This window comes from Diadema antillarum, unplaced genomic scaffold (genome assembly GCF_040938485.1).
Source record: "Diadema antillarum isolate AM-2024a unplaced genomic scaffold, OU_Dant_1.0 seq00002054_RagTag, whole genome shotgun sequence".
Taxonomy (NCBI): domain Eukaryota; kingdom Metazoa; phylum Echinodermata; class Echinoidea; order Diadematoida; family Diadematidae; genus Diadema; species Diadema antillarum.
Genome location: NW_027272703.1, coordinates 149,072 through 172,139, shown reverse-complemented (window position 1 = coordinate 172,139; position 23,068 = coordinate 149,072). Strand labels below are relative to the sequence as shown.

At 40.6% G+C, this 23,068-nt stretch overlaps 1 protein-coding gene across 1 annotated transcript in view; it reads left to right on the top strand.

Moving 5' to 3' along the window:
• Window positions 1-23,068, top strand: part of LOC139713759 (tetratricopeptide repeat protein 21B-like) — a 29,361-nt gene that overhangs the window by 4,128 nt on the left and 2,165 nt on the right. Inside the window, exons 7-30 of the mRNA XM_071625460.1 lie at window positions 449-643; window positions 1,107-1,191; window positions 2,310-2,408; window positions 3,245-3,437; window positions 4,158-4,255; window positions 4,639-4,839; window positions 5,467-5,682; window positions 6,500-6,571; window positions 7,327-7,447; window positions 8,032-8,135; window positions 10,264-10,418; window positions 11,184-11,267; window positions 11,883-12,066; window positions 12,579-12,717; window positions 13,504-13,630; window positions 15,718-15,783; window positions 16,647-16,860; window positions 17,453-17,534; window positions 18,055-18,205; window positions 18,845-19,006; window positions 19,687-19,750; window positions 20,230-20,358; window positions 21,629-21,742; window positions 22,799-22,909. Coding sequence (XP_071481561.1) covers window positions 449-643; window positions 1,107-1,191; window positions 2,310-2,408; window positions 3,245-3,437; window positions 4,158-4,255; window positions 4,639-4,839; window positions 5,467-5,682; window positions 6,500-6,571; window positions 7,327-7,447; window positions 8,032-8,135; window positions 10,264-10,418; window positions 11,184-11,267; window positions 11,883-12,066; window positions 12,579-12,717; window positions 13,504-13,630; window positions 15,718-15,783; window positions 16,647-16,860; window positions 17,453-17,534; window positions 18,055-18,205; window positions 18,845-19,006; window positions 19,687-19,750; window positions 20,230-20,358; window positions 21,629-21,742; window positions 22,799-22,909 — 3,166 coding nt within the window. The remainder of the gene's footprint in view (window positions 1-448; window positions 644-1,106; window positions 1,192-2,309; window positions 2,409-3,244; window positions 3,438-4,157; window positions 4,256-4,638; window positions 4,840-5,466; window positions 5,683-6,499; window positions 6,572-7,326; window positions 7,448-8,031; window positions 8,136-10,263; window positions 10,419-11,183; window positions 11,268-11,882; window positions 12,067-12,578; window positions 12,718-13,503; window positions 13,631-15,717; window positions 15,784-16,646; window positions 16,861-17,452; window positions 17,535-18,054; window positions 18,206-18,844; window positions 19,007-19,686; window positions 19,751-20,229; window positions 20,359-21,628; window positions 21,743-22,798; window positions 22,910-23,068) is intronic.

The following is a 23,068-nucleotide window of genomic DNA, read 5'->3' as shown; positions in this document are numbered from 1 at the left end:
TATGAGACACTTCATGTGGCTCTGAGTATCCGGTTCATAGAGGTAGATTTATGAAAAGGTATGCATGTGTTGGTTGGTGTATGTCGACTTGGATGTAAAACCCGCTTTCCTCACTTCATTTATCTTTTTCTTCTGGGGGCAGAATTTTCCCTGATCATATACTGTATACGCCATATATTTAGTGAGTGTAATTTTTTGCAAATCGGGACTTCCCGACAATTTTGTGATTGTGGAGCACAACACTGAACGGAGAAAATAATGTACAGTGTATGCGTGCATGTCACGTCCATGTCAGGATGAGAGTTGATATCTTCGCATGTTTTTGAATTCATGAAGAGCACCCGACTCGCAAAATTCACAAAAATAGAAACCTCATGAAATATTTGGCGTATACAGCATCCCTTTCGCATCTCCCATTTTCACACATGTGCGTGCACACACATTGCAGTGCTACCCCCAAGGCGATCAGCGCCCTCCTGGGCAAGGCACGCTACATGGGCATGAGGCACAACTACAGCGGGGCTTTGGAGCTTGTCAACCAGGCAGTAGTCTCCTACCCAGGCTTCATGCCAGCCCTCATCGAGAAGATGAGGCTCCAGCTAGCTCTGCAGGACTGGGAGCAGACTGTTGAATTAGCTCAAAGGTACTGGACACATCAAGCCTACACAGTTGAACTCAAATCTAAGGTTTTTGTATTCATTGACAAGTATTCAACTTGTTCATCTCTGTTTACAACTGTAGCCATCACCTACAGATCATTCACATTGTTCTGTTTTAAATGACAGCTAGCATCTCTTCAGTTGAAAGTGATGACATTGGAACAAAAGGTTCCGCGATTTAATGATGATGTAGAACAAATTGTTATTTGTGATTGTAAAGGACAATTTTTTTTTTCTCACAGCTAGCTCATTTGTTAGAATCCATTTCACTGACCCCAAATAAAAGATACTTTCATAATTTCTATTGACACATGCAAATCAAGCTGATGATACTTCTCCTCTTTGATTTTATTGCACCAGACAATTAAATGTGTGTCGAGCATGGCACCAAACAATGAAATTTGTGTCGAACATGGACTAATGGATGTCTTATATCCTTCTTTTCAGAGCCATCGTCCAGGAGCCAAACTGCATTGAAGCCATAAGACTGCAGGTCTTACAGCTGCTCTGCAAAGAGGGCAATTATGCAGAGGTACTTCACCCTCTCGCCGCATAAATGAAAACCAGTAGGCCTTTTCAGCCAATAGCGATCTGCCATCCTGTGGAACTTTTTGATCCGAGTACAGGCTGAGACCCTATAGACTTACTAAACCAAGTGCAAACTGTGAAAATGAAACTTATTGACCCAAGTACAGACTGTGTATAAGTATAGATTGTCAATCTGTAAATTGTTTGACCTGAATACAAACTTCGAACCTCTGGTCCTGTTGATCTTGTTACTAATTGCAAACCCATCAAAACCACTTGAAGTGCATACAGATTCTGAAATTGTAGACTTGCAGAGCAGATTACTGAGTGTGGACCTCTAGACCTGCTAAACTTGGTACAAAGATACAGACTGCACTCCCATTTGAACTCGTAGAGAACTGCAGATTAGGGCATCACACTTCCCAACTTTGCCTTGTAACATCAGTCATCCAGTCATTCATGCACTCATGTATGTTTTTACCTCCACCAAGGGAGGAGGTTATGTTTTCGTTATCGTTGGTTTGTGTGTTTGTCCTTGTGCAAAATAACTCAAAAAGTAGTTAACAGATTTGGATGAAACTTGCAGGAAAGGTTTAGAATGATACAAGAAACAGATAATTAAATTTTGGTAGTGATCCGAGAATTTTTTGGGAATTTATAAAGGATTTTTGATATTTTGGCAGGTAGGGTCAATGAACGTGGGAGTTCAGGCTGCGCGTATGTGAGGTTTGCATGCGCGCACTAAAGCTATAGTTTCTACTAGGGCGAGGCGCGCTGTGCAGCTGAGGGTTTATGACGTATCAAAGGTTTCTATATTGGGAAATAAGGCGACTTTCAGTACACAGAATGTACAATGCTATAAGTACGTATGGGTAAAAATCACTGAAATCTCTATGGAAGAACAAGATCAGTGATGGAAATGAGCTGCATGCTTGGCAGAGGTCTGTGCTCTCAAAGTGAGCACTCTAGTTAAAGAATGCTTCCTCTTTAAAAGCACACCATCAGAATGATCAGAGGTCACTAAGTGCAGCGCACAAAGAGTGAAGCTTGGGTGATTGTATAATGCTGATAACTTTGTGGTTGTTTGGTTTGCTTGACTGTCTCCACATTGTGTGCCTACAGGCTGCAGCCAAGATTGGAGAGCTCATCCAAGTGATTGACAGATTTGAGCCAAAGAACGCCCACATTTACTGCCACTTTGCCAAGACGTTTGCACGTGTGGTGAGTGGACTGATTATCCTTTCTTGATATCTCCCAAGCAGTAGTGACATTGTACACTCCCAAGCAGCAGTAATATTGTGCTGTCAGGTCATCATAAAAAAGGCCAACTGATCTTCACAGTAGATTAATAAAAAAAACAATTTGAAATACACCATCACAGTGACCTTTGCAGTGGCCTGTAATTTCAAAAGAGCACGAGCATAATAGCTCTATCCTAGATCAATAATTGGCGAAGGGGAAATGGATTTTATCATTCTCTGGAAATGATAATTGCTGTACCACAGATACTAAATCACATTGGGACTGCAATAGAATATATTTCCTGGAATAGCTATGTTTGGAGGATTTGTTATTGCTGAGCGATTGAGACTATGCAGATAAGACCATGAGCTTCCATGCACATATGAAGAGGTTGGCATCCAAGCCCAGCAGTATTCCCCTTTGGCAAGGCATTGTATTCTCATTGCCAAGTCTTTTTGAAGACTCTTAATAGACCGTTGCTCTTGTGTGTAGTAGAGCTATGCCCTTTGCTCATAAGAAAACCCACTTCTCTCGTAAAAAGCAGGCTGAAATCCCTATGAAGTGGTCAAACCGTTAAAAATGGTTCTTATCTGCAATAGTCTTCAGGCTAGAAGGAGGCAGCTTATCCTAAAGAATAAAAGATTAGAATAAGGAGGAGCTAAATGTAGTTATCCATGCTCAATTAAGCCCCCACAGTGCCTCCAATGTGATGCTCTACAAAACTTAGGGTTAGATCGCTTTGCGATGAATATTTTTTTAAAAAAGCTGGTGATGTCACTAGTGACACCACAAACTCTGCTTCCATTCCCGTCCAGTGTTCCAGAAGCCCTCAGATCCTCCTCCAGACCATGACGATGGTGGAGAGGGCGATATCGCTGGATGGCAACAATGCCGACTTCTACAACGAGAGCGGCTACCAGCAGATGATGCAGGGGAAGAACCGGGATGCGGTCAAGGCGTACAGGACGGCCATGAAACTGGACGAGACCAGTGTTGTGGCCCTCACAGGTGATGCGTCATTCGCTAGTAGATACAATTTGACACAGTATGATGGCGGACCTGGCCATTTCTTCCTGAAATTTTAGAGATTTTCTGATTTTTTTTCAATTTTTATTTAGATCTGTACCAAGAGAATATGTAGAAAAGATAAGCCAATCTATATCTTTCTGAGCTGTGATTACTTGTGATGTTGATTGCAAAATAAACTAGAAGAATGTCATGAAGTGAGATGTACTCGTGGCAGACTATGCTATGCATAATGACTCAAGATTTCCTGATGAAGAACACTCCTTTAAGAAATCAGTTAAAGGGTTTCTAGCTTTTGAAATCAAGGCAATGAAGAGACGTATCCTCTGTATGTTTGTAACCTTCAGTTATAAAAGGGGGGCAATTTTTTTTTTCGTTTCAAAAATGTTTTAAGTTAGTGACATATTTGGGAAATTTTTGAAGTGATTTTCTTGTCCAACCATACCTGCATACAATGACTGTAGTAGTCATTCTGTCTTCTTTCATTAGAAAAACTTGATTGCGAAAAGAATACAATTGCTGTGCAATATTATCTTTCTTCCCACAAGATCATGTCCAATCTTTGCACCAGCTTGGTAAAATAGATTCTTGTGAACAAGGAGTAATGACATTGGAAACACTCTCCAGATATTTATATTGCTTATCTTTCCTCGCATCAATATCCTCACCATCCTTACTTCTCCTTTTGAACTTGACCACCAGGCATCATCCGATACCAGCTGCACGACGGTCAGCTGGATGATGCTGAGCAACAGCTGGACTTTCTAGGGGAGATCCAGGAGAGCATCGGCAAGTCCTCGGTGAGTAGCCCTGAACTCTGCTTGACCAGCCCCATGAAGGTGACCCACATTCTCAGGCCGGTCACCCCAGAGTTTGAGAAGGAAAGCTGGGAGACTGTACATGAATGTGTTCACCAAGTGAAGAGTTTTATTGCAAGAAGGGCTAAGTGCCATTTTTAATTATTTCAAAGTAAGTCCATCATCAGATAGGGCAAACTTAAACCTTTCCAGTAATTTTGATTTATTTAGATTTTGCCGTATTATCAAAACCAACTCAAATATGGAGTGACTTTTCACTTTAAGAACAAAGGACCAGACATTGCCTTCTTTGGAAGTTCTGCATGATCCAAATGTTTTGAAACTCTGGAATAAAACACCCTCGTCTCCCAAACTCTCTGCCCCAGGACATTCTGTTCCTGCGCGCCCTCCTGTCCAGGAAGCGCAACAAGTCCGCCGAGACATCGCTTGGACTCCTGAACGAGGCCAGCACTGTCCACTTCCAGTCCCTGAAGGGGCTTCCTCTGGGCAGCGACTACTTCACTCAGATGAACCCAGACTTCTTGGTGGAGATGGTCAAGGAGTATCTCCTTTTTGCACCTACAGAAGTAAGCCTAAATTAATCTTGGCAACATTTTAGAAAATTGATGATTATTATAATTATGAGATCACTTTTACTGTGAATCCAGAAATGTTTGCGTGCATGAAACTTGCAAATTTTACGAGGAGCCAAGATTCACAAGAGTAGAATGCACGTGAAAATCTTTTTCTACACAATGCATTGAATGCTAGTGATGATTCATGAAAGTTTCATGCCGCTTGAAAAAGCTGTTGACTCTAATTCATGAAAGTTTCATGCCATGAATACTTCTGGCTTTACAGTAACTAACTTTGCAGTCGTTGATGATTTTGAAAAAAAAATGACATGGAACATTTCATGTATTGTTTGTTAATTTGCAGCAGTAAAAAGGAAAAAAAAAAATCTCATCTTGACACTTCATAAATCAAAAGTACAAAATGCAACAGTAGGGAGTATCATTCAATTCACGACTGATCGTCCTTTCTTGAGTAACTGCATGTTGTAGGACTGCCCTGAAATTATGAATTTCATTATTGCTACTGGCAAGTTGGTCAAACAAACTAGATGTCCCAGTGCACAGAAACTGAATTGGTCCATAGAGTACCAAAAGCCATTGTGGTAATGATTAAACATGTAACTTTCTGGGTATGTGCAGCCCCAGTCTGCGGGCCAGCCGGCGGATCCTGCTCTCGCCCGCTGCAACGCCGTGCTGGACCCCGTGTGCAAGGCTGTGCCGGGCCTACTGGAGGGCTACTACCTGCAGGCCAGGGTTAAGTTCCTCCTAGGCCAGGTGGAGCAGGCCCAGGCCAGTCTCCAGCACTGCCTGGACCGCAACCCAGAGTACTCCGATGCCCACCTACTCATGGCACAGGTTAGTCCCTCAGCACTGAATGCAGCAATGGAGTTTTGGTTTCATTTTTCTGTTGAAAAACTAAGCAAGGTTTCTTCTCTTTTCAATAATCATCATTATCATTTCTTGGCCCCGTTTTATCAAAAGATATAATCGATTATAAATTTCTTAAACACACAGGCTGCCATAGACTTATAATAGAAATCAACTATATAATCAATTATAACTCTTCATAAGACAGGGCCCTTGTTTACTTACCTACCTACAATGTACCTTCGGCTGAATGTATTATTTCTACAAGTTTGTCCACGTTTGTACATGTTTGCTTGTTCTTTTTAAATTTGCCATGTAAGTTTGTGGTTCACAGGAGTGAAATACAGAACTCAACGCAACAAATAGGTGTGATTATCACAACATTCGTCCCTTTGTCTCTCTATCTGTCCACATATGTGTATGGATAGACACATACAACTGTAGATAAGTTAATGAATGAATTTAGAGAAAAATGGATACATAGATGGATAAATAAGTAAATGGTTAGATACATTGAAGGGAGCATCATTTCATGATTAGTTTAGATAGATATCAAAACTGTTAAATGATTGTCCGTGTTCCTTGTTGACAGCATATGATGAGATTTTAGGTTCAATTAGAGTAGAGCATCTTATATAATTGATTTGTACAAATCATTGAACAGTATCTGACAACAAGCTCGTCAGTAAGAAATGTTTATGTAATGTGACACCTACGAATCTGCACTATGCATTTAGTATGTCTGTTTTGTGTTGCCTTGTTTTCCTGTGAAGATTTTATAAATTCTGTTATTATTGCTTTCCAGATCTACATGCATCAAGGGAACTACCAACAATCCTCTCAGTCTCTTGAGGTCGGCCTCAGCTACAACTTTGAGGTGAGTTTTTGTTCAGTAACACTCACTCAGTTTGCACCAAGGGCAAATGTATTTTGTGGGTAATGGCTCTCTTAGTCCCACCAATAGGATCTTTCAGCCTTCTCTGAGTTTGCACCCCCGTTTTGTGCCAGGGATTTTGCAGCAGAGTCAGTGTGGACCTGTCTGGCACTGCTGTAGATCAAGGGGCTAGCTTTTGCAATGGCTATTCATGAGGTGTGATCACAAGCAATAAACAAAAGCAGAAATTATCTTGGAATAATTGTCATCACGTATTGCATTCAGATTAATCACCAACCAGTAGTCATCATGGCTGCAGTGCTGTGCATTGGCAAGCATGTTAAGTCACACGAGTGCCATTTATGGCTAATGAGAAAGGTTTCAGCGTTTAAGGAATATTCATGAGCTCTAGTTACAATGTAGCTCAGAATTAAAAAAAACAGAGAGCGTACAAACATATCACAATCAAGGTTAGCTAGCCAAGGTTTAAAAAATTGTCAAGGGAGTAAGACATCAAAAGACATTTGGTAGAAAAGGGACACAATTTTTCATTGTGTGTATGTGTTTTGTCAAACAGGTTTGCACAGGATGTTTTGTATCTATGAATGCAGGATATATAGATGAGCAAATGCTAAAATGAGCCTCGGCAGGGTGTAATTTTCACCTCCTTGCTGTGATATGATAGTCTGGGTAGGCATTGGCCACTCTATCCATGCCTGCTTTTTGATGCTCTCCCATTTGTGCCGAACCACTTCTAGGTGCGTGAGATGCCGCTGTACCACCTGATCAAGGCCCGCACCCAGAAGAAGATGGGGGAGATGGAGGAGTGTTGCAAGACACTGCAGGCGGCCATGGCCCTCCCTGGGGTAAAGAAGAGAGGTGAGGATGTGAGGCTTTTTTTGTCTCTGTGTGTGAGAACATTGTGATATCATCCCTGGGACGACAAGAACTTTAATCTCGATTTGCATATATTAAAAAAATCTCTAAACTCAATTTCTGAAATCAAATACAGTACTGATTCACATTATAAAACATTACAATTATTAATGTAATCTTTAGCAATGCTTCTACAGTGCTTGATGTCAACATTGATATTATTTTGCAAAAATGTCGCAAAAATGAAGAAGCTTTTCCACTTTTAGGTACAAGGCCTTGTCACCAGGGGGACTATATAGGGGTATATTTCAGACAATGTGGGGATATGGGGCATAACAGAGAGTTACACTTTGCATGGAGTTTGAGCATTGTGCCAGATACATCCTTATGCGCAGAAGCACCTTTGTGAGATTACAATCAACAAAACAAACGTTAGCTCTTGTGGGGAAAGTGATCATGTGACAGTGTGAACTACCAATGCATTCATGCTATACATTCTTATAAGCAAGCCATCACACCTGTGACAAAACTCAATAGTCCTCAAAAATTTTCAACTCTTCTTCTCCTTCGTTTCTGTGATATGACAGCTGTGTCTGCATCCAGACGAATGAAGGGCGGACCCATCTCGACGACTGACCGCGTCTCGGTCTTCCTGGAGCTAGCCGAGGCATACCGAGAGACGGGAGCTCAGGTGAGTCTGAATGGATGCAGCACCAGTCTCCATGTTCACGATTTCCCATATCTGGATTGAAATTTCTACAGTCTGCAAGGTTTCAAAAGGAAAATTGATATTCTGTATCTTGTTCCATATCAGAAAAAAAAAAATGTATATGTATGTAATCTGGCAAAAAAGAAAGACATCTTCAACTGTGGTGTTCTGTCATGTGCAAGGTAATTATTAGTATGGAGGTGTATCCTATTACCGAACGATTTTTATGCCTCCGCAACGAAGTGGCCGGAGGCATTATGTTTTCGGGTCGTCCGTCCATCCGTCCGTCCGTCCGTACGTCCGTACGTCCGTACGTCCGTCCGTACGTCCGTCCGTACGTCCGTCCGTACGTCCGTCCGTCCCGTTTTGTTTTTGTCGATATCTCAAGAACCGTGTGGTGGTTTTACATCAAACTTGGTATGAGGGTATATCCTTGGGGGATAATACTTTGTGTGGATTTTAGGGTCACAGGGTCAAAGGTCAAAGGTCACAGGTTATTTTGTGAAAAAAATTGAAATTTCATGTTTTTCTCCATATCTCGCAAATGGTTCAAGGTATCTTCATGAAACTTAGTATATATGCTTGTACCGATGGGCAGTGATTATCTAGGGAAGTTGGGGGTCATGGGTCAAAGGTCAGGGGGTCAAAGGTCAAGGTCAACTCCTCAAAATATCACTACTTTCCTTATTAAAATGCAGTATGCCTGAAGGTTTTTTTTTTTTAAACTTGATGTATGGCATGTATTACCCAATATATATTTTTGGGGAAGTTTCTTGCCAAAAGGTCAAAGGTCAAAAGGTCAAAGGTCAAGTGAAAGTGCTAAATAGCACTTTTTCCTCCATATCTTGAAAGTAACTCAAGGTATCATCATGAAACTTACATATTTATGCATGTTCAACCTAACAGTGATTCTCTTTGGAACTGTGAGGTCAAAGGTCAAAGGCCAGGTTTAGATAATGTCATTTAATATTTTGCCAATTGTGTGAAACTGTCATCACACATTGTCAAGACATTGTACTATAGACCTATTAGGAGAACCATGCATTATGGCGGAGGCATATCAGTAGCCGTAGCGATATATCTAGTTGTTTTATTGCTCCAAACGGGCAACATTATGCAATAATTTAGCCAAAAATATCCTTATAGATAATTGAAATGCTGATGACTTTAGCTGTAACGAAAATACTTGAGAAATAAGCCAACTTCTAGAAAAAAATCCGTATTTCAAATAACCCTTCCACAAAAGTTGTCTCTTTTTACCGACGCAAATCGTATTGTATTACCGAACGTGCGCCCTCTGTATGGGGAAAATAGTACATTGCATTTTCGGTCAATGTTTATTAACGCAGGACAACGAACATCGAAATTTTAGCAATTATTTCGTAAATTTGAGGTAAATTACGTTTTGTTTTGTTTTTTGCTGCAGTTTAGCAATTTTCGGCACTGGCTTCCCCTGTGAGATAACAGCGCGTAGTGCAATGAATGCCTATTCGAGTTGTTGTACGCGCTCCATTGACAAAGTACGCGTTCGGTAATAGGATACCGTTCGGTAATAGGATACCTGACTATACAAGATTTGACCTCAGAGTAATGTAGACAATACCAAGCATATCCAGTCTATTGCTGCCACCTGACTTCAGCTTCTACAGCTACTGTAGGAATCCTGAATGTTGTTGATTACTTCGACCCTAAGAACACTTTGTATCTGCAAGATGGTGATGGAGAAGTCTTGCAGCTTTACTGTTGGGGATGCCGTTATGTCAGCAGTTAAGTTCTGTGCTGTGTAGAACTGAAACTAATACAGGAAAATATTGGCATGAGTTGCTGCTAAGATCTGTATGCTTCCTGCATTGGTTTCTCACATGTCATGTCAGGTTGTGAAAATCAGTCAGATGGTACAATTTTTAAGAGGCCTTCTGTGTGGTGGTTTGCAATGTTTGACGAGTCAGGGACATGTTTCACTTTTTTCCCCTGAGAAATGGAGAGAGGTAGGTTATGGCAACCTATTGCAGTGTGCATCGCTACTGCCTTATAAACCCAGTGTCGTGTGTTAAAGAAATGCATTATGCTCAATTTATCTTTATTTTGATTTCCCTTCTTGGCCTGATAGCATGAAGCAGCGAAAGTCATGCAAGACGCCATCAATGAATTTGGGGGCACCCCGGAGGAGATCCGCATCACCATCGCCAACGCCGATCTCTCCCTGGCCCGGGGAGATGTGGAGCAGGCCCTGGGCATGCTGAGGAACATCACCCCTGAGCAGAGGTCAGTTGGGGAAGGGATCTCAAAAGAGTTTGTTGCTTGTCAGTGTCACTTAAATGACTTTTGAACTGTTTGTTTGAGGCCTCAGTAGCATTGGAAAATGTGGGTGGTCCGATTGATTTCGCTGCCCGCCAAGGGCATTAGAAAACCACTAATAGCGCCCGTCAGCCACGTATCAGCAAATATGTGCATCAAAGTCCACTCATTGGTAACGGTTGACTCATGTATAGATTCTTTGTGTGTACTTAAATAGTGTACTTACTTAGAAATCAGTGGTAAAGCTGCACCACAATTTGTTACGGGAATTCTCAAATAAATCCAAACCATGCAAACATTACTACTCCATAAATCCACACACTAGGGGGTGTTTAGACTGTCTTCTAAATCATCTGATTGGCAGATGCAGCTAATTTTGTCCAATGTACAGATGATGTGTTTAGTAGAATACAAATCAGTAAAATGTGTCCTGAGGAACAGCAGAACCTCAGAGACTGTGCAGATGCATACCAGTTGTACGGCCGTTATCGTTAAATCAAACTATGCCAGCCTGTATTACTCTCAATTCTAAAAAAAAAAAAAAAATTTTAATTCCAATTGGCACATTATGCACAAAATTATGAACTGTTTACAGTCTGCATTACAATAGGATTATTCTGTACATGCCCAGGTGTTTCAATTGTATGCTCACTTATTTCATGATGTAGAATAAATTCTACATGGTAAATCATCAAACAACTTGTTGACTGTTTGTTGTTTATTGCTCTTCAGCTACTTTGTGAAAGCTAGAGAAAAGATGGCCGAGATCTACTTGAATCATCGGAAGGACAAGCGACTCTATGCCAGCTGCTACAGGTCAGTCTGCTCATTTGACTACATAGTTTGTTTGTCATTGGGTTTTTTTGTGTGTTTTTTTTTTACTCTGAACTTGTCGGCATATTTATGTCCATTGTTGCTACTCAGTCACTTTACTGTAATGGAAATACTAAATAATGTGCTAGCATTGATACTGGCGTAAACATGTAGAAAACCTGATCATAGCAGTGTTGCTTGAGCAATTTTACAGGGTATACAACATGCATCACCCAAGTTTTAGAATGAAATTATGTATTTGGATTGTCAAACATTGACATTTGACCACTTTTGTGTTTACTCCCCAGAAGTGTAATTTCTGTGTTGTTATTCTTACACTTCAAAAGTTAGAGATGCAACACGAGACCTTCTACTACATGCATTTTAAGCTCACCCAGTGAAGACAGAGAGAGTGTTGTATTTAGTCTTTGACCGTTAAATGGGCACTTATCTGGAAGTTTCTACATGTATGCATATCTTTCCTTCAGTTAAACACATAGCTCGAGCTCCCATTTGACATTTAGATCCAGTAAGAACTGTAAGAAATGTATGAAATTATGTATTGCTGAAACTCTGTGAGAGATATGATTCAAGCAATTGAGGTCTTGAATTTACCAGAGAGCTTGCAGAGAAGTACCCTAGCTCGCAGACATCCATCCTGCTCGGCGATGCCTACATGAGCATCCAGGAGCCAGAGAAGGCGATTGAGGTCTACGAGAAGGCGCTGAAGAAGAACCCACGCGACAGCGCCCTCGCCAGCAAGATCGGCCAGGGGCTCGTGAAGACGCACCAGTACGGACGGGTGAGAGAGGTTTCTCCTCTTTTCTTCGGCTTGATGGTGATCTGTGCCCTATGTACGATGGAAATGATATAGTGTGGTGTCGATCAAGAATAATAGTCTGTTGTATGACTTGTGGGAAACCCTCTGTGTTTGATGCATATTTAGTAATGACTTTGATACTCCACCCAAGCTTCGAGTCAAGACTCTTTGTAGATGTTAGTGTTAATTAGTCCAAATTCAAGTCTGAAAAGAAAAGTGGAAAATTTTTCTTTTGAGAGACCACTCTGATTGATTGAGCATTTGAACTCATTGGTACCCTGGCAATTATATCCATATTAGTTGTATTTCAGGACTAAAAAAAACCCAAACAAACAAAAAATCATTTTGATGGCAAGTTGGATAAATGCTGCCATTCCAGAGAGGGGTATATTTCCCGAATGCCTTTGTGGTAGAGGTGCCATTAACATAGATTATGATGTGAAGTGTAGGGTTGCCTTGATGTATTTACATTTTATCTTACCTTATATCTACAGGCCATCAATTACTATGAGGCAGCCTTGAAGACTGGCGGCCAGAGCTTCCTCCGCCATGACCTTGGGGAGCTGCTCCTCAAGCTGAGGCACTACGAGAAGGCAGAGAAAACTTTAAAGATGGCCTTGGAGCATGAACCATGTAAGTTTGAAGGAGATGTCTCATTTGTAGTGTTTTGATATAGTGTGTTAAAGTAATAATCTCATTGTATTATTATATTTTGATTTTATAATGACATAGCATTAGCAGGTAGATACAGTAGGTATTCAGCTCTATTTGATGGTACATGTATTTAACTCAGATGTTCTAAAAGATGACAGTACATCAAAATGCATTTTAGCTACCTAAACACTAAAAAGGCATCTAAAACGCACACAAACCACCACAAAGTAAGAAAAGGGGGAGGGGGAGGAGGAAGCCGTAGTTACAGTAAAGAAAAAAAGGAGGTAGGTGAGCTTGAATGTGCCCAAACTGCCAATATGTATGTTATTGTGATATTTAGTATATTTTCTTGTCACGAAAAAATGAGAAAATATGTTTATTTTTAATGGAAAATATGTTGTTGTTTTTTTAACATTTGATTTAACATGCATAATTTGTGCAAGTTTCCCTCCTTTAACTCAAAAGATTATTATTATTATTTTTTTTTTGTTGCCTTAGAAATATGCTTTCGTACCATGCATCGGTATGTTTTGAGATCTGCAGAGGTTAGCAGCCCTGGTATTTATATCCGGGCTTTAGATTTATTCAAACATGCGGACTTGTTGATATGTAACAGTCTGTATATTGCAAAATCTTTCAATTTTCACTTGTTTGCCAGGGGAGCTTGAGAGAGAGAGAGAGAGAGAGAGAGAGAGCTCCATTTATGAATATCTGGTGTGGTTTTTTTTCTGTCCATCCTCCTCTCAATAATTTTATGTTACCCAGCCAATGAGCTGTCTGTGCTGATGGATGACGCCAAGCTCTTACTGCTGCTGGCCAAAGTTCACAGGAAAGGGAACAAGATTGAGGACGCCATGTTGGCCCTCACCAAAGCCAGGGACACACAGGCCAGGTAAGCTGAACTGGGCCAAGGATAGACGGTCACTCTGATGGACCACAGAGCTGGAAGCCATGGCAAATGTGCCCCAAGCACTTACCCGTCTTTTAATTGCCAGAGAATGAATGAATAATACCGTAATGCAGCCATGCATGAGATTTCACATATAACTTGTACATTACAGTGCACTCCCGTTGAAGCGAAGTCCTCGGCACCGGCGTTTTTATGCCTCCGCCACGAAGTGGTGCCGGAGGCATTATGTTTTCGGGTTGTCCGTCCGTCCGTCCGTCCGTCCGTACGTACGTCCGTCCGGCCGCTTTCGTTTACGCGATAACTTGAGTAATATTTACTGGAATTTTACAAACTTGGTCCAAGTATGAAGTATGATGGGGCAATTATTTGATTAGATTTTGGGTGAAATCGGCTAAAGGTCAAAGGTCAAGGTCAAATCATGAAATTGTATCCGTTTACGCGATAACTCAAGACTGGATAGAGCAAATTTCACCAAACGTTCTTGGAGGATGATGTATGATGGGACAATTACTTGTTTAGTTTTTCAGTGAAATCGGACAAAGGTCAAAGGTCAAAGATCAAGGTCAAATCCTAGAATTTATCTGTTTACGTGATAACTCAAAACTGGATGAAGCAGCTTTCACCAAACTTGGTCCAAGGATGATGTATGATGGGAAAATTAGTTGATATGATTTTAGTGACATTGGCAAGAGGTCAAAGGTCAAAAGGTCAAGGTCAAATGCTACAAAGGTTGCAATTTCCCCCATATCTATGCAATGCCCAAAGGTATTTTCTTGAAACTTGGTGTGGACATGTACTACTGCGTAAAGATTATCCAGAGAGAGTTTCATGTTTCAAAGGTCAAAGGTCAAAAGGTCAAAGGTTAGGTGAAAATGTTGCAATATCACTTTTCTCGCAAATGGTTCAATGTATCTTCATGGAACTTGGTACATATGCATGTACTGACTGGCAGGGATTATCTAGAGAATTTAGGGGTCATGGGTCAATAGTCAGGGTTAAAGGTCAAGGTCAACTCCTCAAAATTTTACTATTTCCCTCATATACTAGTATATGCAATGCTTGCATTATTAGTTTCAAAACTTTTACATGCATTACCTAATGGAGATTCTCTTGGAAATTTCCAGCCAGAAGGTCAAAGGTCAAAGGTTAAGGGTCAAAGGCAAGGTTTCAATGCCCCCCCCCAAAAAAAAAACACAAAAAAACAAAAAAAACAAAAAAACCCTCCAAAAACCCCAAAAATCCATTTTGTACCGTCATTACACTCTTTCTTCATACCTTGAAATTACTCAATGCATAAACTAATAAAAAGGTCTGTCAGAATTCAAGTAAAAATTCTCAATTCCCCAAATATGTGTACCTGCACTCTTAGAAAATTAAAGCAAACCCAGTTCAAGACATTTCTGACAAACCTGTCATTTCAATATTTTGCCAGTAATGTGAAACTGTCATGGATCACACATTGTGAAGACATTGTACTATACGCCTATTGGGAGAATCATGCATTATGGCGGAGGCATCAGTCGCCATAGCGACATTTCTAGTTTTTCTGTTATATCGAAATTTTGTTATAGCCAAACGTTAAAGTATATAAAAATATATAGATGATAATTTTTGGACCTGAATTTTTACTTCCTTGTAATGATAAATTTCATTATGAAGTGTGTTCATTGTAAAAAGAAGTGCACTGTATAAGCATTCAAAAGAGTGTGGTTTGTTTCTATTACATAAAAACATAAAGCATATTCCAGGGGCCCGTTTCATAAAACTTGTCATCAGTGACAACTGCCACATTTCTATGACAAATTTGCTCTCAGCCAATCAGGTGCAAGGATTTCAGTAGCTTGTCACATCTATGACAACTTGTCACTAATGACAAGTTTTATGAAACGGGCCCCAGGTATCTTTCTTTTTCACTTTTTACTTGTATTTTAGAGATGTAGCTCCAGAATAGTAGAGCCGTCTTGATAGAAACATTTTGAAAATTTTGAATACCAGCAGCTTTTGATGTTCTAGAATGGGCATTATCATACCCCAAGTCTTGTGTCTTTGATTGCTTTGTCTTCCTTTAGGGTACTCAAGAGAGTGCAAGTTGAGCAGCCAGATAATGTCCCTGAACAGAAAGAACTGGCCACAGGGTGAGTTGTGAGAATCTATGCTGTGCTTACTGGTGAGCACAGTTTCATTTGTTTACAATCAGTTATTATTGTAGTCTAATACATTGAATGGTTTGATGGTGCTGCAATGAATGGCTTCGTGGATTCACCTGGTTTAAGTTCTTCTTTTGTATGTTCCCTCCTTCGGGGTACTGTGTTGATGAGTAGAGATGGACCACTTTTACATGTGAATAGAGACAATCTTTATTCACTTTATTCACAATATGACACCCATGGCAACGTAGACATAATCTCAATGAACCAGAGATGTGAACGCTTCGACCAAGACCTGCAGCGTGATAGTTAGCAATCAATATATGCTTTCCCGAAGGTGTTCTGTGGCTCACTACTTGTGTATTCACTGCTACTGTAACCATTAAGCCATTGAGGACGGTTTGATTTTGTTACAACACACATTTCCCATAGACACCTGCCCGAGTATACTCGGGACCGAGTATACTCGGGACTCGTCTTCAACGGGTTAATTGTGAATGCACACTGTCCTCCTTTTGGCTTATACTGGTACATTTTGGATCTTTAATAATTCTGCCACTCAAATAAATGTGATTTGATGTCACAAGAGAACACAGATTTGCAAAGTGACTGAGCAACACTTGGAGGTAATGATTTTTTTCTTATCATCGTAAATGGTCACCAACAAGAAATTGTGTACATTCTCATGTTTGTTTTTGTAATTATGTTATAATCATTAACAATTTTTACAGAGAAAAAAAAAACTCAAAGTACCACAGTGTGAAGTATTCGGTGTATACACCATGACTTTTCTGTTTGATTGCTACACAAGCAACCACTTCTGTGCATTATCCCTGTAATGATAAATGCAGCATCTGCTCCCAGATGGCGGAGCAGTGCACCTCGCAGCGTGACTTCGACAAGGCCATCAAGTTCTACAAGGAGGCCCTGGTCTACTCCAGCCACAACGCCAAGGCCATGCTGGAGCTGGCCCGGCTCTACCTGGCCAAGTCCGAGCTGGACTCCTGCCAGCACCAGCTGGTCCAACTCCTGCAGGCTGACGGCGACAATGACGCTGCCCTCGTGGTAAGTATGTGTGTGTGTGTGTGTGTGTGTGTGTGTGTGTGTGTGTGTGTGTGTGTGTGTGTGTGTGTGTGTGTGTGTGTGTGTGTGTGTGTGTTATCTGCGCATGTATGAGAGAGATAGACTTCAATGGGTAGTATGAATAGTTTGTGATTGGTTGGTGCTAGTGTTATATTTACTTGGTCAATGCAGGGATTGTTCCCTCACTTTGATTTTCAAAGAGGCATTTCTGTATCATTGGAAAGTTGTAAAATTTTAATATGTGGAATGCTGATGATGGTTTTTATTTACTGTTGATAGTATACAATTATGTGTAGTTGTGATGCCACATGAAACGTGACAGATAATGCATCATTGAATTAATGATCACCTCAACTTCGCCACATTTTCTGGAGAAAAAAAAAACGAGAAAAAAATATGACAGAGTTTTAGCTCTAAGTTTGCATCATGTACTTCTTCTTTCTTCTGGTTTGCTTTGTGTAGATGTCAGCTTTGATTTCTAGGATGAATTGTGCAGTCTTTTTTAGCACTTGACTTCATGTGCCACATTCGTATTCTGATTCAAATTCTGAAATTTTGTTTCCATCTCGCACAGATGATGGCAGACCTGATGTTCAGGAAAGGAGAGTATGAACAGGCAATGTTCCATTTCCAGCAGTTATTGGAGAGATCTCCAGGTAGATATTGCTCGTGATAATTGCAATCTTTCTCCATCATTGATTGTAGTATTGTTCTATATAATCAGGCTTTATTCATGACATGCTCTTCAGTGATTATGATGTAAGAATGGTGTCATCAATATCTGTGCATGTATATTTCACACAAAATGAACTTTATCCTTCTACATGGAGTTATAATGAGCATGTAAGCATGTAAGCATCTCAGGGATTTATTTTACTTGCAAAATGTGAAAGAGTTGCATAATTTTGAAATGATTTTCAGGTTTAGTGATGAATGATTGGTTTTTATTTTAAAGATATAGGAACTATTGAGTGCAGACACATTACTGCACACACCTACACCATTACATGCTTGCACTTACACCACAGCATACATTTTTGTACATTCACACTATTGCAGGCACTCCTAATCATGGCGTACATTCAGACCAGTATATATTCTGCCAACTCTGCGTACACTCTCACCATAGCAAGTATATGATAACGCTGTAGTGACTGCACATGTTTTTGTTTTCAGAGCACTACGATGCCCTGGCCAGACTGGTGGACCTGATGCGGAGGGCGGGCAAGCTGGAGGAGGTTCCCCACTTCCTGGACCAGGCGGAGAAAGCATCCCCTCGGGCAGCCGTCGACCCAGGCTTCAATTACTGCAAGGGGCTGTACGCATGGTGAGGAGATATTTGCTCACCTCTTCTACCCATACCAGACTGCAAATAGAGAAGAGTTGCAAAAATCGGATAGCCCACATTTATTGAGTACTGAGGTATTAGAATGATACCACAGTAGGTGAAGTAAGCAGCCTCCTTTTGTCTTTTTGTGATGGAGGTAAATGGACCATGTACACTTTCAAAATGCCAATCATTAAATCATAATATTCAAAATTCTTCACACAAAGTGAAGTGTGTGCATATCTGCTAACTGTTCAACCAGATATTTTTGCGTGCATTCTAATTTTGCAAATTTCGGGAGAGCCAAGATTTGCAAAATTAAACTGCATGTGAATGTCCTTGTCTACACTATAGTCATTGCCTGCCAGTAGCAATTAGTGAAAATTTCATGCCGTAAAAATTCCTTTCATTACAGTACTTAGATTCTGTTGAATGCATGTGTAAAGGTTGTGTGTGTATAATGTGTGTATTAATGTATGTAAGTATATTCAATCTGCATTAAACCATTGCAGAGTTGTAATGGTTGTAAAAGGTCCAGTTAACTGTTGTTTGACATGTGACTGATGAGAGAAGACAACTCCCCCCCCCCCCCCATCATTTTCATTACATTTGAACGTGGGCATGTTGGCTGACTTGCAGGTACATCGGAAACCCGAACGACGCCCTCAAGCACTTCAACATGGCAAGAAAGGACAGTGACTGGGGCCAGAGGGCCATAGCCAACATGATTGAGATCTGTATCAATCCGGACAATGAAACCCTTGGGGGAGAGACATTCGAGAATGTTGATCTGGATGCAGCGTAAGTGGAAATGAAATGTTGTCGTGTAAAGTAGTAACTGCATTGTCTTATAAAGTAATAGCCAGACTGTTTAACTTACTTCAAAGTCAGGTGCCTTCAAGGTTTGAATGATAAGTGTATATGACTTCTAATTGGAGAGATATGACCTGCTAAGTTGGCAATTGTATCTTTGAGCCTCTGCCACTTAATCTACAGTGAGGCACTTTTAGATATATCTATTTAATATTATGTAATGTATCTTGTAGCAATAACTTGAAAAACAATTCAGGCACTGCAGTTAAGTCACTGGGCATGTATTTGTGTCCGTACATGAGTCAGCCATATTGATTTTCAGTCTTGAGGGCAAGGATGAAAGGTCTTGGGGATCACGGTAACAGGGCATTTTCATCTTGGTTCATTTCAAACACTGTTTCGAGGAGCGTGTCATGATATATGGCGAGACCGTAGTAGCGGCCATATTTTATCAATTCGCCCGATTTATCGAGAGAGATTTGACAAAGGGCAAAGGTAATGCCTCTGTGAAGTGCAAATTGTATCTTCTGGAAGGAATCATTTATGTACATTTGATGAATAATGCAACTCACCTGAGGAAAGTAATGGTGCCATACTTTATAGGTCTGTTTGAAGACTTATGACATACTCTGATAATGAATCGTAACTCTTGAACTCTGACCCCATAGGACTGCTGCAGAGAAGGCAGATTCTGAGCAGGTAGCAGCAAGAACAGCAGAAAAGCTCATCAAGGTATGTGTACATCCATCTGAGTCTTATCTCATGATTGGTCACATGTTTCTTGCTACCTCTGGTCTGAATGTGCTAGGTCACTTTTGGGTTTTGTGTTGTTTATGTGTTGTTGTTTTTTCCAAGATCCTCAAATAAGTTATGTTGGTCAGCATCATAACAATTGTCTGACTGCAGCACAGTCCAGTTATTTGCAGGAAATAGGCAATGAAAATCTTAAAGGTGAGGGAAATTATGATGAGATAGAATATTGAATGTAATTTCTCATGTAGCGAGACTACGTGCTTGATGCTTAGCTATTTCAGTCGCCGAAAAGTCGTAAATATAAATTCTATGTTTTCCTACGTGCTGCCTCGTTTCACTGACATTTTTTTTTCAAATAAAAATATTGTCAAGAATGTCTAGATGTGCATGCATGGCTTTTCTTTCAATTTTACAACATGCTGATTAAACTAAAGTTGACACAACTTTTTAACCTTCAGGAACTGAAGCCCAAGGAGGGGTCAGACACGCACCTGATGCTGGAGATTTACACCCTGATGGCAAACAAGACCAAGGCCAACATAGAGAAGGCCCTCTCAGCCTTCATGGAGCTCGTGTCCAGCAGTGAAGTACGTTTGGCGGAGATCCACTCTCAAAAGCTATACATGCCTTTTGTATTAAAAAGAACGATCGAAATGATGAATACTCAGTGACTAGAGTGAACCACCCTATATGCAGCAGGCCTTGTACAGGGTTCCTATTTGCAGCAGGGGCTGTCTCATTCATTGATGAAAAGGCGCAATTAGGTGTCACTTCCCGTAACACTTGCAAGTAACTCCTGCTAGTGTTCTAAAGTGGGACTAAGCACACATGATGTTCATTAGCTGTTTTATTGATGAATGGAAGTGTCCCTGTCAGAAATAGGCCCCCTGCCGCAAATAGGGATGATAACTCTCATATCTCCTCGTATGGTCACAGTCAAGTAGAATGTTAACAGATTTCAGGAGACTATTTTGAAGTATTGAAATAGAGTAGCTACTGGAATTGTTACTCTCCCAGAGTCTGGTTGCCATTTGTAGAGGGTTGTGCGGTTGCAAAGAAGAATCATGCTGGATTTGACATAAAATAGTGACGCATTCCTGATGTATATAACAGAAAGTCCAAATTTGATCGGCAGTAACAATGCAGCATTTAATTTAGTCAGTCCCTCGTTTAGCTGCTGCAAGGCCTCCTATAGCATTCGTGGATGAATTAAAAGAAGGACAGAAAACAATATGAAGTTCTTGCAGCCTGATGGAAGGTTATTGTGATGCAATCTTTGGTACATACTACTTATTCCACCTGCCATTGGCATTTACTAATTTATTGATATTTGTTGGAGAGGGGAAATCAGGAGAGCATGAAAGAGAGAACTTATGTTAAAGGCATCATTTACCACTAGCAGATGAAACAAAAACTCAGCATTAGCGCATTAAAATAGTTCTAAAATGTGAGTTAGGGATAGAAACAACCATTGTAAAAATTTGAATCTGTATAATTGATGTCTAGTATTGTTAAGTACACAAAATGTGAACAATAGCTATAATAAAAATGTTTCCAGACTAAACCGTCTACAGTTATGGTTTATTGAGAAAAATACTGATATCTCCTTATATTTTAGGCTTTAATGCGAAAATTTTATATGGTAGGATGTTTTGTGATACAACAGACCTACACATATATGCATCCAATGTGATATCTTGAACATCTTTTAAATAACTGCTCCCAAAGGTAAACTGGACCTTTAAGGTTGTGATGAGCAACATTCTCCTTTAGACATCACAAGGTATTTACAAGGTATTTGAGCTGAAAGTATTGAGCAATGACATATTTTTTGATAATTCTTACTGTGCATGTCAGAGGGAGAACGTCCCAGCCCTGTTGGGAGTGGCCACGGCTTACATGATGCTGAAACAGACGCCAAGAGCTAGGAACCAACTCAAGCGCATCGCCAAAATGGAATGGAACCCAGTGGTAGGCATTGTGTGTTCTGTTTACTGTTTGCACCAGAATACTGACTTTTCTTTTCTGCTTGTATTTGTGAATTTGACTGATTGTCAATGGGAATCCCTTCACTCTGTGCTCTGCTAGATCTGTGGATTCATTAGTGTGAGTGTGGTCATGTTTGAGGCCTGTGAAGTACAGGTCTGTCACATGCTGGTTGAAAACGGGTGTCAAGCCTTGGAGTGCTGTGTGTCGAGAAATCAACCCCGTATACATACGTGGAGCACAGATTTATTCCACTTAGAGCTCAATGCCATTTGCTGATAGTGAGTGCTGTATTACTGTATTTGGCAGAGCATAGCATGGCAACATGGCTCTGTTGGTAATATTTCTGTTTTATTGTCAAAGAGATAGCAGGTGCAAGGGCGTCGTCACAGTGTCCAATCTGTAAAGAGACAAGATGCTCTGTCTCGGAAAGGACGTAATATGGAGGTTCCAAGTGTGAGAGAGTCAACAACTCGTGCATATATGAGATACCACGTTACTTTTCACAGAGAGTGTAGTGAATGGTCTTCTCTTGTGGCACCACTTGCCTGTTTAGTGCTGTTGTTGACTATTGCTTGTATACCACAAGGGGTCGGCACCTCCCGCATGTTTTCCTGTCTGTACTTCGGGCGGACCACTTCACTGGGGTTCAGCCTGGCAGTTTGCGAGGTGCGAAACAGGATCTGTTGTATGCATGGGTTGTGACTCTCACACATGGGACCTCCATTTTATGTCCTATCCGAGAAACATAGAGTGTTCTGCCTGTAACTTGAGGGGACGGCACAATAACACAACATTATTCAGCTAGACTCACCGAAACTCGAACCCGAGCCATTTCATTGCAATGAAGACGTACAACCGACTGAGCCACCTCGCAACCAGTAGTATAATGGTCTGTCCTCCACACACTCGGGAATGATCCACATGATACCTAGCAGTTTGCCGTAGGCGACTTGTACAAGCCAGCACCATTGATCTAAGCCAGGCAAAATCTTGTATTGATTGAGGAACTTTTATACCAATATCGTCTCAACTATGCAGGATGCAGAAGAGTTTGAGAAGAGCTGGCTCCTGCTCAGCGACGTCTACATCAACTCTGGCAAGTTTGACATGGCCACTGAGCTCCTCAAGAAGTGCCTCAAACACAACATGGTGAGCATGATGGTTGAATTTTTTTTTTCTCTCCAAAATAAGTGATGTTTAGGTTATAGATTTATGAAGTTTAAAGAAAGTCCACTTGCTAGTTTTAAGTCCCATTCAGTTGCTAGATATAGATGTGGTTTTCATTTAAAAAGAAAAGAAAAAGTAATA